Genomic DNA, 20,644 nt, shown 5'->3' with positions numbered 1-20,644 from the left:
GGTCTCAAAATATTTAACGTTATTAAAAGAAATCGGTCATTTTACAGCATGCCCCCCCACGCCCCGGCCCCAGCCCTCTGTCTCCGCGGCGACGGGGGCAGGGCTGGCGGCCTGGAATGGTTGTTGCTCGGCGACGGGGGCGGGGTCAGAGCGGCGGGGGGCGGGGCCCTTCAGCGGGCGGCACCCCCTGTGGGCGGGGAGGGTGGGGCCGCCTCCCAGCCCGGGGGCGGGGCCTCAGAGGTGGAGTCCTGGGGGCCGGCAGGCGGGTCCGGGGGCGGGGCCTCAGGGGGGGCCTCGGGCGTGGGCGGGGCCTGCTCGGCGGGCGTGGCCGCCTGCATGATCTTCTGGCGCACCTCGCGGATCTTGAGCTGCAGGCAGACCTTGGTGGGGAAGATGTCGGCGTAGCGGGCCTGGAACGCCGCCGTGGCCTGGGCTGGGGGGACACGGACGCGTTGGCACCCGCGGGAGGGGGCACGGGGACACCACAGGGGCAGGGGGACACTGGGGGGACGCTGTGGGGACACAGGGGACACCGCAGGGGGATATGGGGAGACGTCAGCGCAGCGGACCTGGAACACTGCCACGAGCCTGGGCTGGGGGGACATAGCTACGTTGGCACCGCGGGGTGGGGGCGTGGAGGGGGAGACGCCACAGGGACATGATAGAGACACGGCAATGAGGACACGAGGAGGTGTCAGGGACAAGTTGGGGATGCAGGGGGGATTTGGGGACACGATGGGGATTTGGGGAAAAGGGCAAGGGCTCAAGGACGGGACATGACAGGGATCTGGAGACAGGACAGATTCATGTACCAGGGATTCAGGGACAGAGCTTGGGGACCGGCTGGGGTTTGGGGACATGATGGGCGTTTGGGGACAGGGTTTGGGAACGCAGATGGGGTTTGGGGATGGACCCTGGGGACACAATGAGGGCTTGTGAACAAGATGGGGGTTTTGGGCCATGGTGGGGGTGTGGGGCTGGGGTTTGGGGCTGGGGTTGGGGGCCACAACGGGGGCCAGGGCCAGGCACTGACCGGAGGGGAAGAAGCCGTGCTCCTGGAAGAGCTGCATGACCAGGGCGCGGCGCTGGTCCAGGGTGCGGCGCAGCGACGAGTAGGGCACCTTCTCGTACTCCAGCTCGCCCAGCACGTCGTCCGCCTCCGAGCCTGCGCCGGTGGGGTGTCGGCGGGGTCCCGGTGCCCCTGGCCAGCCCCAAGGACCCCCTCCCTGCCCCATGTTCCTCCCAACCCCTTGGAGACCCCCCGCAAGCACCCATGGGGATGGTGGGGTGCATAGCAGCACCCCTCAAAGCCCCCCCGGACCAGGGAGCAGCAGGGCAGGGACAGGAGCCCCACGGGAGCCTCCTAGACCCCCAAGACACCCCCAGCACTCCAAGGACTCCTCTGAGACCCCCAAGGACTCCCACAAGACCCCCCCCAGGCCCCCAAGGCCTGCCCAAGACCCCCATGGACCTCCCCCAGGGCCCCCCCAGCCCCTCACCGGTCTTGTCAAAGGTGAAGATGTCGCCCTCGCACTTGGCGCTCTTGGGCGTGTTGGGCTCGGAGCTGCAGCTCGAGCGCCGGCGCATCTTGCGCTTGGGCGAGATGGGGTCCTCAGTGGAGGAGTCCAGGTCTGGGGGCAGCAGCAGCAGGGGGGGTCAGTGGCAGCCGGTGGGGTCGGGGAGACATGCGCATCCCCATCCCTGTCCCCCCCCACGCTGCAGCCGCTCACCGGTGGAGTTTTTGCGCTTCTTGCGGTAGCTGCCCAGGATGGCACGGGGGGAGGTGGCCAGCGACTGCAGCGTAGGCGAGGGCAGCACCTCTTCGGGCTTGAACTCGGGCAGCTCGGCGAAGCGCTCCTCGAAGTCCACCTCAGAGAGGACCCTGCTGGGGGTGGGGGTCACGCGCCGGGTGCCTAGCCCCCCCGTGACCCCCCCAGCTGCACCCCACGGGACCCCAATGGGGCACTGAGAGGGACTGCTGAATTCCCGTGTCCCTCTGTGAACCCCCTCCCAGGGACACCTCCAGCCCTAAAATAACCCCAAATGACCCCCAGTCCCCCACAAGCCCGTCCCTTGAGCCCAGGACCCTCTCCACCCCATAGTGGCCTTCCAGGGGTCCTCCCAGCCACTCCATGAGCCCCCCCCCAGGACCCCTCCAGCTCTAACATACCCTCAAAGCACCCCCAACCCCCCCCCTTGACCTAAGCAAATCCCAGCCCCAGAGCAGCCCCCCCAAGAGCCCCCCCTAGATCCTGGCCCCCCTCAGCCCCCCAGATGCTGCAGAGGACCTGCCCCCCCCAACTCACTTGTCAACGGAGTCGAAGGTTTTCTTCAGTGGGGGGGGCCGCACCTTCAGCTTCTTGCCGGCCCCCCCCTCCTTGCGCTCGGGACCCTCAGTGGGGGGTGCAGGAGGGCCGCTCCGGGAGGAGGGGGGGGCAGCGCCCTCGCCAGCCCCTCCAGGGGCTGTGGGGCTGGTGGCGGAGGCCGAGGGGCCAGCGGGGGGGGGAGCCGGGGCCTCCAGGCGGTTTTCGGGGGCCGGCACCCGCCAGTCGGGGGAGACGGGGAACTTGGGGGCCTGTGGGGGGGATAAGGGGGGGGGGATCAGCACCTGTTTGGGGGGAGGCAGCGCTTTGGCAGAGGGAACGTATGCATAGACTCACCGGGTCGGCAGCTTTGCCTGCTGCGGGGGCAGCGGGGCTCGGGGGTGCGGTGGTGGCAGGGGGACGCTCCTCACTAGGCTCCCGTTGACTCCAGGCCTCGGCGCCGGGGGGGGAGGGGGCCCCCGGGGGCGAGGGGGGGCGCCCGTCCCAGTCACCCCCCCCCGGCGGTGGAGGCGGTGGTGGGGGCAGTGGCGGGGGGGGCGAGGGTGGCTCCGGGGGACCCCGGGGCGGCTCCGGGGGGGCTCGTGGGGGGGGCGTAACCTCGTAGCAGCCCACAGGGATGTTGGCGATGGCGGCCTTCACCTTCTGGGGGGGCTTCGGGGGGGGCCGCGGGGGCCGGGCTGGCGCCGGAGGGAAGCTCAGGGGGCCTAAGGGGGACAGGTGGGGGTGGGGGCGATACCCCGCCCCTCCCCCTTAGCCCCACCGCTATAGCCCCGCCCCTCCCCTCAGTTCCACCCCATAGCCCCAGCCCCGCCCCTCATTAGCATCACTCCTCCCATCACAACTAGCACCACCCCTTCCCCTTGGCCCCACCTCTCCTGACTCCCTCTGCCCCCCTTCCCCTTGGCCCTGCCCACCCTGTTGGGCCCCACCCCCTCTCGACCCCACCCTCGGCCCCGCCCCCTCCCCTAGCCCCGCCCCCGCAGGTACCTGCCGGGCCCTGGCCAGGGGCGCTGCCGCCCTTGGGCAGGATGGCGGGCGCGCCGGGGGCTCCGGATGCTCCGGGGGGAGCGCTGGCCACGCTGTAGACGAGCGGGGGGGCGGGGCCGGCCCCGGGGCCGGGGCCGGGGTAGATGGCAGCGATGACCTGCCCGGCCGAGGCGGGGGGCAGCTGGGGGCCGGGCAGCGGCGACACCCCCACCGGCCCCGGGGCCAGCAGTGGGCTCTGCCCTGGGGGGGCAGGGGGATGGAGTCAAGACAGGGTGGCCCGGCCCCCCTAGCCCCAAGGCCCTGCTGTGGGGCAGGACAACAGCATCCCCCCCAGCCCCATAGCCCAGCAGGGGCTGGACCATGGCAGACCCCCCGGCCCCATTCCCCCCCTATGTAGGGCAGGACGTTCACAGCCCCCCCAGCCCTGTTCCCCCCCCCCCCATGTGAGGCAGCACATCCACAGCCCCCCAGCCCCATTCCCCCCCATGTGGGGCAGGACATTCGCAGTCCCCCAGCCCCGTTTGTCCCCCCCACCACCCCCACGTGGGGCAGGACATTCGCAGCCCCCCAGCCCCCATACCGGGCAGCAGGGGCTGGACGATGGCGGGCCCCCCCGGGCCGATGGCAGCAAAGCCCAGGGCCATGGGGGACTGGACGTAGGTGGCGGCAGCGGCAGGGGGGGCGGCGGCAGGGGGGGCCGAGGAGCCCGGGGGAGGCCCTGGCTGCACGTAGGTGATGCGGGCGGCCGAGGGCAGCAGCACCTTTGGGGGGGGCCCTGGTGCCCCCCCTGCCGCCGCCCCCCCAGGGCTCCCTGCCGCTGGCGGCACCACCGGCACCGGGCTCAGCTGGATGATCTGGGGGGGCAGAGGGATCAGGCAGGGGAGTGGACATGGGGGGGATATGAGGGGGACAAGGAGGAACAAAGTGGGGACGTAGGGTGACACAACAGAGATGGGGGACATCAAGGGAACATGGGGACATAGGGGATACAGCAGGGATGGGAGGACTATGGGGGACAAGGAGGGACATGGGGACACAGGGACATAGAGGGACACACTGGGGTTGGGGGGATATGGGAACAAGGAAGGATATGGGGAGACACGGGGACAGAGGAGAGACATGGGGATGTGGAGAGGGGACAGGGTCACAGGGTGACATGGGGTGTGACACACAGGGTGACACGTAGGGGGTGACATACAGGGATGATGCAGGGAGAGGGGGTGACACAGGGATGACACATGGAGGGTGATGTAGAGAGGGTGACGGGGTGGTGCGGAGGGTGACATGCAGGGGGATGATACGTGGCGGAGATGACACGGGGGGGTGATACTGACCTTGCTGGGGGGTGGTGCCCCGTTGTGCCCTGTGAAGGGGGGCAGAGCCGGGGGGGCCGGGGGACGGCCGGCCCCGGGGGAGGGGGTGGCCATGGGCACCAGCACCTTTCCCGGCACCAGCTGGGCCGAGGCCCCCGGGGGCTGCGTGGGGGATGGCACTGGGGCTGGGGGAGACATGAGGGTCAGACACACAGTGGCCCCCGCCCCACAGCACCCCCCAGACCCATAGAGAGCCCCCCAGCCCCCATATTCCCCCCCGTAACCCCTCTGCATGGGTGCTGCTGCTGCAGGGCTGGGAGGGACATGGGGGTCAGACCCACACCGACCCCCTCCATGCAGCCTCCCCACAGCCCCCGGCCCCATGTCACCCCCCAATACAGCCCCCCCCAGCCCCACATAACCCAATACAGCCCCCATAACCCCCCGATACAGCCCACCCCCAGCCTCCCAGCCCCACATAACCCAATACAGTCCCCCATGGCCCCCCACCCCCACAATACCACCCCAGCCCCACATAATCCTCCAATACAGGCCCCCAGCCCCACAATACCCTCCCTGGCACCTTTGGGCGCGGAGCCGACAACGGCGACGGAGGGGCCAGGAGCGGCGGCAGGCTGCAGCAGGGGGACGCCAGGGCCTGGGGGGCCGGGGGCCAGGACCTTGCCGTTGGGGGGGGGCAGGGCGAAGTGGATGCCAGGGGGGGCGGTGGCAGCGGCAGGGGGGGCGGCAGGGGGGGCCTTGGGGCTGGCCAGGGGCACGGCGTGGGGCAGGGTGGGTAGGATGTACTGCACTTGGGTGATGGCAGCCGCCTTGCCAGGGGGGGCAGGCAGCAGTCCAGGGGGCTGCAGGATGCTCAGGGGCAGGGGGCCATTGGGGGACGGTCCACCCCCGCCGCTGCCCCCCCCACCACCCCCCCCCGGTGCCGCAGTCTGGGTGACAAACTGCACTGAAGTCGGGGCCCCCCCCACCGCTGCCGTGGGGTGGGGGGCCAAGGCGGCACCAGGGGGCAGCACAGCCAAAGGGGGGCCCGGCCCCCCGCCCCCCCCGCCGCCCCCCCCATAGCCGCTGGCCCCCACCACTACATTGGCCACTAGGCTACCAGCACTGGCTTTGCCCCCCGCCACAGTGGCTGGCGGGGGTGCGGCGGCGGGGGGCTTGGCCTCGGGGGGGGGGCTGCGCAGGGGGGGGCCAGCTGGCGGGGGCTTGCTGGCGATGGGCACCGGCGTGCTGCTCACCGGCTTCACCACGTTGGTGACCACGGTGGGGGCCGGGCGTGGGGCCAGGCCACCCCCGCCAGCAGCGGCTGCAGCAGGGGGGGCAAAAGCCAGGGCTGGGCCCCCCCCCACCGCCGGGCGCTCGGGCAGCACCAGGGCTTGCAGCACCCCCCCCGCCGCTGGGGGGGCAGCGATGACCGAGGGGGGGGCGCCCCCCATCGCCGCCCCCCCCGCCGCCGTCTCAGGGCCCCCCCCACCGGCGCTGTCGGCCCGCTTGCGGCGGGGGGGTGGCTCCGAGCGCTTGGTCGGGGGGGGCGGCAGGCGGGGGGGGCCGGTGGCGGGCCCCCCGGCACCACGCGGGTCCTTGTAGGGGGTGGTGGGGGCAAAGGGGCCGTAGGGCTTGGCCAGGATGGGGGGCGGCTCGGGACCCGGGGGTGACTCCAACTCTGGGGGGGGTGGGCGGGCAGGGGGCAGTGCTGGGGGGGGCAGCACCGGCGAGAACAGCTTCCGTGGAAAGCCCTGGGGGGATGGGACAGGGGGTCAGGGGGGGTCCCATGAAGCTCCTCCAAAGCCATAGCCTCCTGCCCTGCCCCATGGAGCCTCCCCTGGCCCCAGGGAGCCCCTCTGACCCCCTAGACCACCACCCTGCCCCACTGTGCCCACCTGACCCCTCCCACCCCCCCACTGCCTCACAGGGCTCACCTGACCCCCCCAGACTCCTACTGTACCCCACTGTGCCCCCCCAATCCTCCAGACCACCACCCTGCCCCATTGTGCCCCCTAGCCCCCCACGACCCCCTGGCCCCACCTTGGCCTCGCGCTCGTCCCCCGATGAGGCCTCGCTGTCGCTGTCGCTCACCCGCTCCTTGCACTTGAGGTCGATGTCGGCCGGGGGAAACCCATCATCCGCTGGGGGGGGGGGACAAGGTGTGAGACCCCCGCCTCAGCTGCCGAGACCCCCTTCCCTGGCTGCTGCGACCTCACCGATGACATCGTCGTCGCCTTCCTCCTCGCAGATGACCATGCGCTCCTCATCGCTCGTCATCTCCTCACTGGCCGCCCGCTGCGAGCGGGGGGCCCGGGCCGGGGGGGGCAGGGCAGGGGGCCGCGGCCCCTCACCGGGGGGGGCGAAGGGTGACCCCGAGGGGCCTGGCCCCCCATAGGGCCCCCCCTTTCCGCTGCTGTAGGGGGCCTGCCCCGAGCACATCTGGGGGGGAATTGGCTGGGAGCGCAGGGGGAGACACCCCCAAACAGCTCCCCCTACCCCTCTGTGACCCCCCCCCCGGGGCCCCGTGCAACCCCCCTGAGCCCTGTGCACCCCCCTCAAACTCCTGCAACACCCCTGGGGCCCCTGTGACCACCCCGGGGCTCCTGTAATCCCCTCCTGAGGCTGTGCGACACCCCCTGGGCCCTGTGACATCCCCCCCAAACCTCATGCGACCCCCCTTTGGCTCCTGTAACCTCCCTTCCCCGAGCCCTGTGTGACTCCCCCAGGGTCCCATGACCATCCCAAACCCCCTGCGACCCCCCCTGGGGCCACCATGACCCCCCCAAACCCCCTGCGACCCCCCAGGCCCCACACCTGGGTGAGCTCCTGCAGGGCCTGGCCGTCGCGCTCGGCCCCATCCAGCCCGTGCACCCCACTGTGGGAGAAGGCACGGGGCCGGGGGTGCTGGGTCCCCCCTGCTGGCAGCAGCCGCTCCCCGGGGCCGGCGCCCCCCAGCCCCGGCTTCCCCTCAGGCCCCACCAGGCCAGGGGGGTCTGCGGCGCCTGTAAGGGAGGGGGTTGCACGGGAGGGTCAGCGGGGTGGTATGGTTGGGGGAGGGGGGGCGCAGCGTTTGAGGGGGGCTCACCTGACTGGGGGGCGGCAGCAGGGCCGGTCTCAGACATGCTGCGCTCACGTGGCTCCTTGGGGCCCCCACCTTGGGGCCCTCCCGCAGGCCCCTTGGCATCCGAGCTGGATTTCTTGCGGTCTTTGTTGCACCACTTCCAGTCGGGGTGGGCCTTGAAGTGCGCCTCCTTCACCTGGGAGGGGCCCAAGGGGGTCAGGGGGCACCCCATGGGAGCCCCTCAGCCCCACAGACCTCCCCCCAGGACCTCCCAAGACCCCCCCCAGTCCTAGAGAGCCCCCCAGCACCTCATGGGATCCCCCCCGGCACCCCATGTGATCCCCTCGGCCCCAAAGACCCCCCCCAGGACCTCACAGGACCCCCCCCCCAGCACCGCTCAACCCCATAGCACCCCCTCCAGCTCCCCATTGGATTCCCCCCAGCCTCGCTCCTCACTGGCCCCATGGCAGTGCTGCCTAGCCCCTGGGACCCCTTGGAGCCCCCAGCCCCGCTCCTTGCGGGCCCCTCAGGTCCCCCCGGCCCCCGGGACCCCTTAGCTCTGCTCCTTGCAGCCCCACAGTAGCACTGCCTAGCCCCTGGGACCCCTCGGAGCCCCCAGCCCCACTCCTTGTGGGCCCCCCGGACCCCCCCTGTCCCCCAGGACCCCTTAGCTCTATTCCTTGCAGCCCCACAGTAGCGCTGCCTGGCTCCTGGAACCCCTCAGAGCCCCCAGGGCCTTCCTTGTGGGCTCCACGGGACCCCATTGGCCCCTGGGACCCCTTGGAGCCCCCAGCCCTGCTCCTTGCAGCCCCACGGCGGTGCTCCCCAGCCCACCTGGAAGGCAAGGTCATGGTACTTCTGCTTCTCCTTGGCGCCCAGGGCGTACCACCACTCGCCCAGGATCTTGCTGACGGTGCGGTTGTCCTGGTTGGGGTGCCGCTGGTGCACCAGCGCCCGGTGCCGCTTGCTGAAGATCATGAAGGCGTTCATGGGCCTCCGGATGTGGTCCTTCTCCCGCTGCGGGGGGCAGGGTCAGGCGCTGGACACGCCCCACTGAGGGGCGGGGCCGGATTGGGTTCCCCCCCCCTTGGGGGCAGGGTGAGGGATGGATAGAGAAACCGGGCAGGTGTTAGGGTGGTCACGCCCCCTGGGGGCGGGGTCAGGTGGCCACACCCCTGGAGAGGTGGGGCGAGGAGCAGGGGAGTGGGGGGGTGAGCCATAGAGCTGGCCACGCCCCCAAAGGGCTCGTCACGCCCCCTCTCTCGGGGCGTGGGGTGATGGGCTTGGCCACGCCCCTTGGGCGGGGACAGCGATGGTGGCCACGCCCCCATTGGGAGATGCCCTGCGGGGCGGGGGGGGGACAGGTCAGGGTGTCCCGGGGGGATCCCAAAGCAGAGGGTTAAGGCTGTCCCCAAGGGGGGTGTAGGGTGTCCCCAAGAGGGGGGTCTGGGGGGTCCGAGCTGTCCCCGAGGGGGGTCTAGGCCCCCTACATAGGGGGGTCCCAGCGGTCTGGGGCCATGGGGGGACCAGGTTGTCCCCATGGAGGGGTCCCAGCTGCCCCCATGGGGGATCATGGCTGCCCCATGCCGCGGGGAGGCCCCAGCAGCCCCACGGGGGGAACCTGGCTGCCCCTCGCCCCGGGGGGGCCCCAGCAGCCCCCGCTCACCTTGTGGGGGCTGCGGGCGTCCTTGTCGGCGGGGCCGTCGCGCTCCTTGGGCAGGGCGCTGAGCGACTGCGTGCGCCGCTTGCCCGGGGCCAGCGGCAGCTGCAGCTCGGGGGCCACCACGGACAGGAACCTGCGGGGGGGGACACGTGTCAGCCTCCCCCACCCCCCCCACGCGTGTCCCCCCCATCCCACCCCACTCACGCGTCGTCGTGGTCGCTCTCCGTCTCGCTGTCCAGCCGGGGGGGCCCCGGCGCCTCGTCCTCGGCCGGGGGGGGGCCCACGCCACTGGGGGGGGCCGCCGCCGCTGGGGGGGGGCTCTGGGGCCGCGCCGGTGCCTCGGGGGCCGCCACGGCCGCCGACTCCGGGGGCTCTGCGGGGCGGGACGGCATTTTGGGGGCGGTTCGGGCCTTTTTGCCCGCTCCCCGTCTCCCCCACAACGGGGTGGGGGGTGGGCCCCTGGTGCTTACCCTTGCTCTGATTGGCGGCAGCCGGGTGATTGACGGGCTGCTGGCCCTCGGGGGGCTGGGGGCAGGCATCGGGCTGGCTGGGGGCCAGGAAGGGCACCAGCGAGTGCCAGGGGAAGACGGCCACCGAGCGCGGCTCCACGTTGGTCCACACTGTCGGGAGGGATGGGGGACCGGGGGGGGGGGGGTGAGGCCCAGACGCCTGGGCCCAGCCGGTCCCCACCCGGGGGATGTGCTGAATTGGGGTGGGGTGGGGGGACGACGCCACAGGGACGGGAGCGCCGAGAGGCTCACGGGGTTGGGGACGCCACCACACTGCAACACCTACGGGGACTGGCGCGACAATGTGACACCCGTGGGGACAGGCACAACAACGCACACCCATACAGATGACCACAATAACGTGACACCCACAGAGACAACACCACGCTGCAACACCCCTGGGGATAGGTGTAACTACATGATACTTGTGGGGACAGGCACAACGCGATGTCCATGTGGACAACACCATGCTGCAACACTCATGGACCCAGGCGCAACAACGCGACACCCATATAGATGGGCGCAACAACGTATCACCCACAGAGACAACATCACGCCACAATGCCTGTGGGGATAGGCGCAACACCACGACGCCCATGGAGATGGGCACAACACCATGCTGCAACACCCATGGGGACAGGCACAACAATGCGATGCCCATAGGGATGGAAGCAACACTTTGCCGTATCACCCGTGGGGACGGGCACAACACCACAACACCCATGCACTTGGGACAACTCCACACTGCAACACCCTTGGGGACCAGTATAGCAGCACAATGTTCATGCAGATGGGGACAATGTTACGCTGCAACACCCGTGGTGACAAGGGACAACCTGACAGCCATAGGGACAAGCCACAACAATGCAACACCCGCAGGGACAGGTACAACACTGTGAGGATGGGCACAACACTGTGCTGGGGTCTGGAAGGACAACACAACATTCCCGGGGGCAGGCGCCACACCACAACACCCGCGGGGATGGGGACAACGCGGTGCAGCAACACCTACAGGGACTGGCCCAGCAACACGACAGACATGGGGACTGGCATGACACGGTGCCCCAGCACCCACGAGGACAACATCACGCTGTAACACCCACATGGTCGATCACAACAACGCAATGGCGCCCATGGGGACCGACACAACAGCGTGCCGTCACACCCGCACAGACAAGGACAATGCAGCACCCACGCAGAGGGGTGCAACAGTGTGCTGCAAAACCCGCCTGGGGGGGGGGGGCATCGCAATAGGCACTGTGACACTGGGAACAGCCGGTGGCCCCGGGCGAACACGTGTGGCCCCAGGCTGGGGCACGCAACACACATGCGCCCTGGAGAGCTGATCACCATACACATGTGCTGAAGCCGTGCAACATGGTACTGGTGCACACGTGTGCCAGAGAGCATCACCACACGCATGTGCTGGAACCATGCAACATGGTGCTGTGCACGCATGTGCCAAGGGAAATCACAACATGCCTGAGCTGGAGCTGTGCAGCATGGCATTGGTGCACATGCGTACCAGAGAACATCACAACACACGTGTCCTGGAGCCGTACGTTATGGCACCAGGGTATACACATGCTAAGGAGCATCACACGCGTGTGTTTGAGCCATGCAACACAGCATTGGAGCACACGCGTGCCAGAGGGCATCGCCACACGTGTGCCCTGTGCCCGCACGACACCAGCGCGTGCACATGCCAGGGAGCATCCCCATGCACATGCGTGTGCGTCGGCCATGCACCATGGGCGCCCCGCACCGCTGCCCGCGCAGGACCCTGGCGCGCAACACACGCGTCCTCACGCCACCCGACCCTGACACGCACCGGACACACGTGACCGAGCATGACACCCCCCCCCCGCCGCGTCCCGGCGCCGGCTCCATCAGGCCCCGAGCGCCCCGCGGTCGGGCGCTGCCGGGAAGCGCCGGCTCCGCGGCTTCCGCCGCTCCAGCTGGGCACCACAGCACCCCCCCCGGCGCCGCCCCGCGGCCCCCAGGGCCCAGGCGTCCGGGGAGGGGGAGCCTGCCCCGGCGTCCGGCTGCCCCTGCTCCACCCCACGGCGGCCAGGGGCCCAGGCAGTGGGGGGTCCTCACTTCACCCTGAATTCCCCCTCCCGCCCAGGGACCCAGGCACCCAGGGTCCCCTGTTCTGCTCCACCTCCTACCGGGGTCCCAGGCGTCCGGGGGCCCCCAACCTCCCCCACCCAAAGGGTCCCAGCCATCCGGGCTCCCCCGTTCTACCCTCCCCAGGAGGGGACCCAGCCCCTCCAGGGGATCCAGGCATCCAGCTGCCCCCGCTTCACCCCATGGCCACCAGGGACCCAGGCGTCTGGGGTGCCTTCGGGCTCCCCCTCCTCCCCCCACTATGGGGGGACCCAGGCGCGCAGGCTCCCTCCTTCTGCCCCCCGCTCCCTCCCAGCGATGGTCCCAGGTGTCCGGCTGCCCCCACTTCACCCCACATCCCCCCCTCCCCCCGGGGACCCAGGTGTCCAAGTACCCCCCCATACTGAGGGGACCCAGGCGTCCGAGTACCCCTCCTTCTGCCCCCCGGGAGGGTCCCAGGCATCCAGCTGCCCCACTCCACCCCAACCTCCCCGCCACGAGACGGCCCAGCTGTCCAAGACCCTCCAACACCCCTCCCAGGGGACCCAGGCGTCTGAGTAACCCCCACCACCCGCGAGGGGACCCAGGCGTCCGGCTGCCCCCACTTCATCCCCCCCCCCAAGGGACCCAGGTGTCCCAGTACCCCCCCACGAGGGAACCCAGGCGTCCGAGTAACCCCCCCACCATGATGGGACCCAGGCGTCCGGCTGCCCCCACTTCACCCCACACCCCCCCCATCAGGGGACCCAGGCGGCCGGGTACCCCCCCACCCCGAGAGGGCCCAGGCGTCCGAGCACCCTCATCTCCCCCCGGCCCCGTCACTGACCGAACATGCCGAGGCCGCGACGCGGGGGCGCGGGGGGCAGCGCCGTCGAGGACATGGCGGCGGCGGGAGGGGGGGGGGAACCGCGCCCCCCCCCTCGCCCCCACCACCCACCGGCGTGGGCGGGGCCGGGCCCCGCGGCGTGGGCGGGCGGCGGCGCGTGGGGCCCCGTCGCGCGCCCTGCGCTCGCCGCCGGCGCGCGAACAAGGGCGGCCCCCGCCCCCCCCGCGCCGCCGCCCCCCCTCCCCACACACACAGCCCCGCGCGCGCGCGCGCGCCGCCGCGTCACGCAAGCCCCGCCTCCCCGCGCATGCAAATGAGGCCGCCGCACACGCCCGGGCGCCACATTGGCCGCCGCCGGCGGTGGCGGTGAAAGCCATTGGCTGGCGGCGCCCCTCGCTCCCGCCTCCTCCCCCCTCCCCTCTCCCCGCGCGGGTTGGGGGGGAGGCCGCGCCCGCGGAGGGGGAGGGGGGAGGGGCGTGCGCGCGCGGGGCCGCGGCGAGGGCGGCGCGCGCCGGGTCCTAGTGCCCGAACGCGCGCGGGGTCCTAGTGCCTGCCGGCGCATGGGGCCCGCGGGGACGCGCGGGACGGGCGGGAAACGCGGGGAGGCGCATTTCACCCCCACCCCCGCGGGTGCCCACGCGCCGCGTGCCTGCCACACGCATGGCACGCCCCCCGACACGCCTGGCCTGCCACACACCTGCTACACACGTGCAACACGCTAGTGAGAACGCGTCCGTGCACTCCCAACACGCCAGCGATACGTGTTTAACGCATTGCCTGGTACATGGCAGTGCACTGCCCACGCGCCTGGTCTGCAACATGCCTGTGACACACGTGTAGCATGCTAGATGAAACATGCTAATATGATCCCAACATGCTTGCAACATGTATGTATCATGGCGGGAAAGTGCCTGCCTGCTCCTAACTCGCCTGGCTGCAGCACACTAGCCACGCGCGTATAATGCACTGGTGGGAACACATTACCGTAAATGCAACCTGTCCACAGCATGCGTGTAACACACTAGCTGGAACACACTAGTGCACTCCCAATACATTTGGCCTGTGACATGCCTGCCACACACATGTAAGGCACGGGCAGGAACATGCCGACACACTCCTGACACGTTGGGCCTGCTAATACGCCTGTGACACACGTGTAGTGTGTTTGCTGGAACATGCCAATGCATGCTCAACATGTCTGGCCTGTAACACATCTCCAACACGCATGCAACACGCCAGCAAGAACACATTAAAGTGCTTCCAACACGCCTGGGCTGCCAACACACCTCCAACACACTAACTGCACGTGACAATCGTGTGGGCTGGTGCTCATGCGTGGCAATTAACAAACATGCCAAGAACATGCCAGCACAGCCCCTCCCTGCCAACACGCCAGGACGAGCAGCCACATTGCACATGCTTGGTCATGGGTCGCAGACCCCAGCCTGGCCTTGGGGCACCGACACGCCACACACGTGCCACACTGCCCCACTCTGGCCCTGCGGGCACACATGTGTGCGCACACACGCCTCCCGCCGCTGCGCCGAGCCCCTGTGACTCCCACACACGTGTGGCCCAACAGCACCATGGCCCCCGCCGACCCCATGCGCGTCACGACCCCCGAGCCGCACGCATGCCGACACACACGTGTCCACCCCGGCCATGCACCCACATGCGGGGGGCCAAGCGTGTGCAGGAACCCCCCAATTCTCACGCTCCCCTGGGCTGTTCCCGTGTTCCCTGTTCCTATACGACCCCCCTGTTCCCACACTCCCCATTCCCATATACCCCCTGTTCCCGCATCCCTCCTATTCCCGCGCCCCTCGTTCCTGTGCCCCCCAATTCCCATTCCCCCTGGTTCCTGCCCCCCCATTCCCACGCCACCCCCCCAGTTTCTGCCCCCCCCTCGTTCCCACCCCCCCCCCAGTTCTCGCGACCCTCGTTCCCACCCCCCTGCTCCCGCGCCCCACTGCTGGCCTCCTACCCGTGCCGGGCCGCCCCATGATGATCTCCTTGCGGGGGGCGGGGGGGCCGCCGTAGTCCCCGGGCACGATGACGGGCAGCAGGGCGGCAGGCGACGGGTGGAAGGCCACCGGCTGCAAGGGCGACGAGAGCCCGAAGGCGGCAGCGGCAGGCCCAGCCCCGGCCCCGGCCCCGCTGGGGGGCAACGGCCCCGGCTGCCCCACGGCGGCGGCGGCGGCATGCGCCCGCCCCACGTTGATGGGCACGGGCGCTTGGAGCTGCCCCTTGGCGGCGGGGCGGGCGTCGCGGGCGGCTTTGCCGAGGAGGCGCGGGCCGTCGGGCGGCTTGGCGGGCGGCAGCGGCACGTCGGGGTTGCGCACGATGACGGGCGAGTCGCGCTGCACCGCCGGCACCCGCCGCACCGCCGGCCCCGGCTCCGCCGTCAGCCCGGCCGGCGGCGACAGCAGCAGCAGCGGCGAGGGCGGCTGGCGCGGGCGGGCGCCGAAGGGCGACGGGGGCCCCGCGCCGCCGCCGCCCCCCAGGTCCGCCTCGGCTTTGTGGAAGTCGAGGGCCGGCGGCGGCGGCGGCTCGGCCTTGCGCTTGCCGGGGCTGACGGGCACGGTGAAGGCGAGGCTGGTCTGGAAAGTGGGCGCGACGCCCGAGGCGTGCCGGCCGCGGGGCGGCCCGTGGGACAGCGCCTCGGGGCTCAGCCCCTCGCCGGCCTTGGGGGCGCCAGCGCTGACGTGGCGGCTGCGGGCGGCCGCCCGCTGCAGCACCGGCGAGGCGCTGACGGGGCTGAAGTTGGCCGGGCGGAAGCCGAAGAGGGGCGAGGGCGAGGGCGACGGGGCGGGCGAGAAGGGCGACTGGTTGGAGACGGGCGAGAAGGACGGCGTGCCCGAGCGCGAGCTGCCCAGCGACACCAGCATGACGGCGGCCTCGCACTCGTCGAACTCGAAGCGGGACAAGTCGGCTGGCGGCGGCGCCAAGCGGGGCCGCGAGTCGCCGCCGCGGGAACCGCCGCCGCCGCTGGCCTCGCTGTCGCGTGACGTCTCGTCCCAGTCGAACTCGGCGCTGCCGTCGCGCGGCCCGCCGGGCCGGCCCTCGGCCAGCCCCTCCATCTCCTTGGTGCGCATGGAGAGGTGCCGGGAGCAGTAGCCGCGCCGCTGCGACTCCTTCATGCAGCCGTCGCGCGAGCACAGCCGCCGCCACTGCTTGCCGTTGAACTTCTTGCGGATGCCGTTGGGCGTGCACACCACGTCGCCCTTCTTGTACTTCTGCTGTGCCGCCGTCAGCGGCGTCCGGCACCGCGAGGCGACGCCGCCCTTCTCGGACGGCGCCCGGCTGCCACCTGCCTCTGGGCTGAGCCGCGGCGGCGCCGGCGACTTGGGGGGCGACAGGAGCCGGGCGGCCGGCGGCGGCACCGGCGGCGGCGGCGGGTCGCTGTCCGCCCGCACGGCGGCGCTGATCTTGCACACCTCGGCGTCCTCTGGCTGCTTCGGCTCCGGCGCCTCGTCCTCATCCGGCGGCTCGGCCGGCGGCTCCCGGCTCCAGGGCGGGCGGAGGAGGCGGAGGTCGGAGCGCGGCACCCACGCCGTGTCGCGGTGCGCAGCGGCGCCGGCAAAGCGGATGCGGTAGCAGGTGGCTTTGGCGCCGATCTCCACCACGGTGCCTTCGCGGTAGCCGCCGTCCTCCTCCTCCTCCTCCTGCAGGCGGGCGCAGACGGCCGTGCCCAGCGCCAGGGTGCCTGGCGGCGGCGCGGCGTCCAGCACCACGTCCGGGGCCGCCGCCGCGTAGTACGTCAGGCTGCGCTCGCCGGCGAACTGCACGGCCAGCTCCCGCCCGCGCTCCCGCACCTGCTTCACCACCGCTGGCTGGAAGAGGCCGCCGGGGCGGCGCGCCAGCACCCGCTGCGCCCGCAGGCGCCGCAGCGCCGCCCGGCCAGGGCCGCCCGCCTCGTCGGCTGAGTGCTCGCTGGCCGTGTCGGTGCCGGAGGAGGACGGGCCGGGCGCCCCTTCGGCCTCCTCGTCCTCCTCCTCCTCGCCGCTCCACTCCTCGCCCGCTGGTGGCTTCTTGCGTGGTGCCCGGGCCTTGAAGGTGGCCGTCTTGCGGCTGCCCGGCGGCTCCTCGCCGCTGGCGTCCCGCGGCCCTGGATCCGTCTGCACCGCTGCTGCCGCTGCTTCCTCGCCGCCGCCGTCTTCCTCGCCCTCCAGCTTTGGCCCGCTGGCGGCACCCTCGGGTGCACGGCGCTTGGGCACCTTGGGGCGGCCGGTGGGCGGCAGTCGCCCGCTGCTCCCGCACAAGGACGAGGAGGAAGAGGAGGAGGAAGAGGAAGAGGAGGAGGAGCTGCCGGCCTTCCTCACCGGTTTCATCTTCCTCTTGCCAGGCCGGGCTTCAGCCACGGGGAGCTGTGGGGAGAGAGTTAAAGTGGGGGGTCAGGGGGGGTCATCAAAATGCCTGGGCTGGGCCTGTGGCCTCTACGTGGCATAGGGGCACACCGGGGTGGGGGGGGGGAGAATATGGGGGGGTGGCCCCTAGTGGGGGGCTAGTATCTTGGGAGGGGAATCAGGCATTTGGGGGGGGGGAATTGCCCCTGGAGGGGGGTGATCATCATCAGGGGGGGAAATTGGCCCTTAGGGGCAGCTTGGGGGGGGGACTAGCCCCTTGGGGGGGGAATTGCCCCCTGGGGGGGGAATGGTATCATGGGGGGGCACCTTGGGGGAGAGAACAGCCCCTTGAGGGGGGACGAACCCCTTTGGGGGGGTCCTGGTACCTTTAGGAGGGGACCATCACCCAGGAGTGGCTCCTGGGTGTGGGGGGGGACCAATCCCTTGGGGGGAGCAGCCCCTTGGAGGCACCTTGGGGGGGGGCAGCAGCCCCTGGGGGGGTCACCTGGTCCCTCGGGGGGGACATCGACCCCTTGGGGGGCACTGGTTCCTGGCAGGGGGGACACTGGCCCCTGCTCGCAGCTCCCCAGGCCCGGCCCAGCAAGGTCTCTCCCCCCGGGCCCAGAGCCCCGTCACAGGGCCATGTCTGCCCTCTCCGTGACCCCCCCACAACCACCCCCCCGGTCCCCCTCAGGGAAGACTGGGTGGATCCTGCCCCCCCAGCCAGTGGGGTGGTCCCTCCTGCCCCCCTGCCCGGTAACCCCGGGGGGCCCCCAACCCCCCCATTCCCGGAGAGGGGTGGTATGTCCCAGCAACCCCCTCCCGGGGGGGTACTTTTGGCCATTCCCCCCCAAAAAAAAATTCGGGGGGGGTCGGTCCCTAATAGTGACACCCACTATTTGGAGGTTTTGGGACACTTCCCGTTTTGGGGGTGTCGGTGCCCCCCTACCGCTCCCCCTTGCAGTTTTTGAGGGGGCGGAGTTGGTACGTCCCAACCTTCCCCCTCCCCCCAGTTTCGGGGGTGTTGGTACCTCCCAGTGCCCCCCCCATTACCTGTTCGCCCCCCCCGCGCCGTGCGAGGGGGGAGCCTGGCGCAGCCCGCTCCCCCCCGCTCTGCGGAGAGGTTGGTACAGCCCGGCCCCCCCTGTCCCCCGCGGGATGGTCCAGCCCGAGCCCCTCTCGGGCCCCTCCGAGCCCCTTTTACTCCAACCGACAAAATGGTGAATGAATCTGGACCAGCTGGCGGCGCCGGCCAATCGACGGCCACAACCGCCCGACTGGCGGCGGGCGCGGCCAACCGGCGCGCAGCACGGCCCGGTCTCGGCCCGCCCCCTCAGACTGTCACTCCTGCCGGCCAACCGCCGCCTCGCGGGGGCGGGACAGCTGCGCGGCGCGGCCCGCCCCTCCGCCCTCGAGCGGCACTTACAGTAGCCAATGAGAAGGCGCGGCTGGGGGCCGCGGGGAGGTGCTGCGTATACAGTAGCCAATGGAGGCCCCGTGGGGGCGGGGCGAGGCTAGGCCCAGACTTGTTTACCTGGCGCTGCGCGAGGAGGAAGCGCGGGGCCGCGCGGCGGCTGCCGGGACGGGTAGTTCCTCGCGGGAGCGGCGCCGCCTAAGCCGGTGGGCGAGAACTACAGCTCCCAGCATGCCCCAGCGAGGATGCGGGAAGGGGCGCGCAAGGGCGCCTGGGAGAGGTGGTCCTCCGCGGCCGCCTGGCAGGCCGGGGAGGTGGCCGCGGCTCCCGGCATGCCCCGCGCGAAGCCTGCCGGGAGTTGTAGTTCGCACCTCTCCCTGCCGGCAGCGCGGCGCGGGGGCTGACGGGAGCGGGGCTTCGCAAGAGGTGGCGATAGCGGCCCCCCCTGCCTTCAGGTGTCCCGGGCAGGGAAGCGACTACGGCTCCCGTCAGGCCCCGCGGCACCGCGGCCCGCTGGGAGTTGTAGTCCCGCGCGGGCACCGCCCCCGGCTTGGGCGCGCGGGAAGGACTACAGGTCCCGGCATGCCACGCGGAGGCCCCTCCCCTTCCTCCTCCCCCTCCCGCCCCTCAGGGCCGGGGAGTCCAACTCCTCGGGGAGGGGGGAGGGGACAGCAGCCCCCTCCCCGCGCCCCCCCGCTCCCCTCCCGCCCGCCCCCGCCCCTCCCGGGGGCGCTCCATTTGCATGTCATTTGCATCTCATTAGCATATGCATGAGCTCACCCGGCGGCCTCTCCCGGTCCCCGTCTCGCCCCGTCCGGGCCCCTCGCGCTTCCCCTCAGCAACAGCGGAGCCGCCGCCGACAGACGCCCGGCCAATCAGAGGCCGGACCGGGCACCCCCCCACACTCCCCACGTGGGGCCCGGGGGCGGGGCCCTGGCCAGCCAATCTGCCCCCGGGGCGGCCGAGGGATGAGGTCACCGCTCGGCGCTCCCATTGGGTGGCGGCAGTGCCAGCGCGGGCCAATCGCCGCCCGCCTCCGGCAGGACGGGGAACGAGGAGAGCGGGAGGGGGGAGGAGCGCACGCGGGGCGTGTGTGACACGCTGGAGCCTGCCGGAGCCCCGCCCCCGCCCCCGCCCCCGCCCCGCCCCCGCGCGCCCCGCCCCGCCCCGCGCACGCACGCGCACTGGCACGCCCCGAGCGGCGCGCGCTGCCGCGGCGTGGGGCGGGCGCGCATGGGGCGAGCTCACGTGCCGTGCAGCGGCGCGGGGCGGTCGCGTGCACCGTGCAACGGCGTGGGCTGCGCCCGCGTGGGGCGGGCCCACTGGGGCGTGCATGTGCCGTGCAACAGCATAGGGGGGAAAGGGTGCACGCGCGGCCTGTGCGCTCGTGCCGCGCACTGCCGAGGGGTTTGCGTACGGGCGCGTGCACGCGGCACGCGCAGGCGTGGGGTGGGAACGCGCGCCGTGCAACGGCGTGGGGGGAGGTCCCGGGCTGCGCTGCCCCTTTAAGAGCGGCTTTTGCCCCCCCCCACCCTGTTATCAGCCGGGCTCTGATAAGGTTTTAATTGGGCCCGGCGGGGCTTTGCACGGCCCTCGTGTGAGGGGGCCCAGTGCCCCTCGTGCCTCAGTTTCCCCTGGCCGGGGTAAATGGGCAGGATTTGGGGTGGGGGGGAGGGGTAGCCGCTTAATGCATCTCCTGCACCGCAAACTTCCAGCCGATAATTATAGTCGGGGAAGCTGCATTATTTATACGGCGCCTATTTATAACCCGGGGCCCGGCCCTGGCGGCACCAGCCCCGGCCCGCGGCCCCCAGCCGGCGCCCGCTGCCGCCTCCGGCCTCCCGGCTCAGCCCTGGCCCCGCGCATGCGAGGCCCCGTGCAAGGTCCTGCAAAGAGATGTATGCGAGAGCTGGTGCAGGGGTGCGTGTGACAGCCTGTGCGATGGCACCCATAAGGCAGCGTGCGAGTGCACGTGTGAGGGCAGTGCAAGGCCCCATGCTGGGATGCGTGCGAGGCCCTGTGTAAGGCTCCATGCAAGGCTCTGTGTGAGAGTGCGTGCGAGGCCCCGTGCAATAGCACATGTGAGGGC

The 20,644-nt window shown here is 71.5% G+C and overlaps 1 protein-coding gene across 7 annotated transcripts; it reads right to left on the bottom strand.

Annotated features, from left to right (window-relative positions):
- Window positions 1-4: 4 nt before the first annotated feature.
- On the bottom strand, window positions 5-19,452 carry CIC (capicua transcriptional repressor). Of its 7 annotated transcripts, none has more exons than XM_068924265.1 (21): window positions 19,336-19,450; window positions 18,568-18,753; window positions 14,780-17,162; window positions 9,822-9,971; window positions 9,556-9,724; window positions 9,355-9,484; window positions 8,523-8,705; window positions 7,713-7,884; window positions 7,442-7,629; window positions 6,844-7,066; window positions 6,668-6,768; window positions 5,208-6,378; window positions 4,646-4,809; window positions 3,892-4,165; window positions 3,312-3,551; window positions 2,661-3,028; window positions 2,307-2,575; window positions 1,731-1,885; window positions 1,500-1,631; window positions 1,034-1,165; window positions 5-433 (listed from the first exon to the last, which is right to left on the bottom strand). In XM_068924265.1, exons 3-21 carry the CDS (start codon window positions 17,124-17,126, stop codon window positions 171-173), a joined length of 6,831 nt encoding a protein of 2,276 aa, XP_068780366.1. In that variant the 5' UTR covers window positions 17,127-17,162; window positions 18,568-18,753; window positions 19,336-19,450; the 3' UTR covers window positions 5-170. The 7 variants fall into 7 exon arrangements, with proteins under 7 accessions (XP_068780366.1, XP_068780367.1, XP_068780364.1 ...); XM_068924266.1 differs by having other exon boundaries at window positions 18,676-18,753; XM_068924263.1 differs by having other exon boundaries at window positions 18,568-18,903; window positions 19,336-19,431.
- Between the last annotated feature and the right edge of the window lie 1,192 nt (window positions 19,453-20,644).

Source organism: Struthio camelus, chromosome 39, assembly GCF_040807025.1.
Source record: "Struthio camelus isolate bStrCam1 chromosome 39, bStrCam1.hap1, whole genome shotgun sequence".
Lineage (NCBI taxonomy): Eukaryota > Metazoa > Chordata > Aves > Struthioniformes > Struthionidae > Struthio > Struthio camelus.
This window is presented reverse-complemented; position numbering and strand designations above follow the sequence as displayed.

Coding starts and splice junctions, on each gene's coding strand:
- CIC (XM_068924262.1), bottom strand. CDS start 17,126: ATGAAACCGGTGAGGAAGGCCGGCAGCTCCTCCTCCTCTTCCTCTTCC. Junction 4,810..5,207: donor TGTCGGCTCCGCGCCCAAAG/GTGCCAGGGAGG, acceptor TGTCTCCCCCAG/CCCCAGTGCCATCCCCCACG. Junction 434..1,033: donor GCACGGCTTCTTCCCCTCCG/GTCAGTGCCTGG, acceptor GTGTCCCCCCAG/CCCAGGCCACGGCGGCGTTC.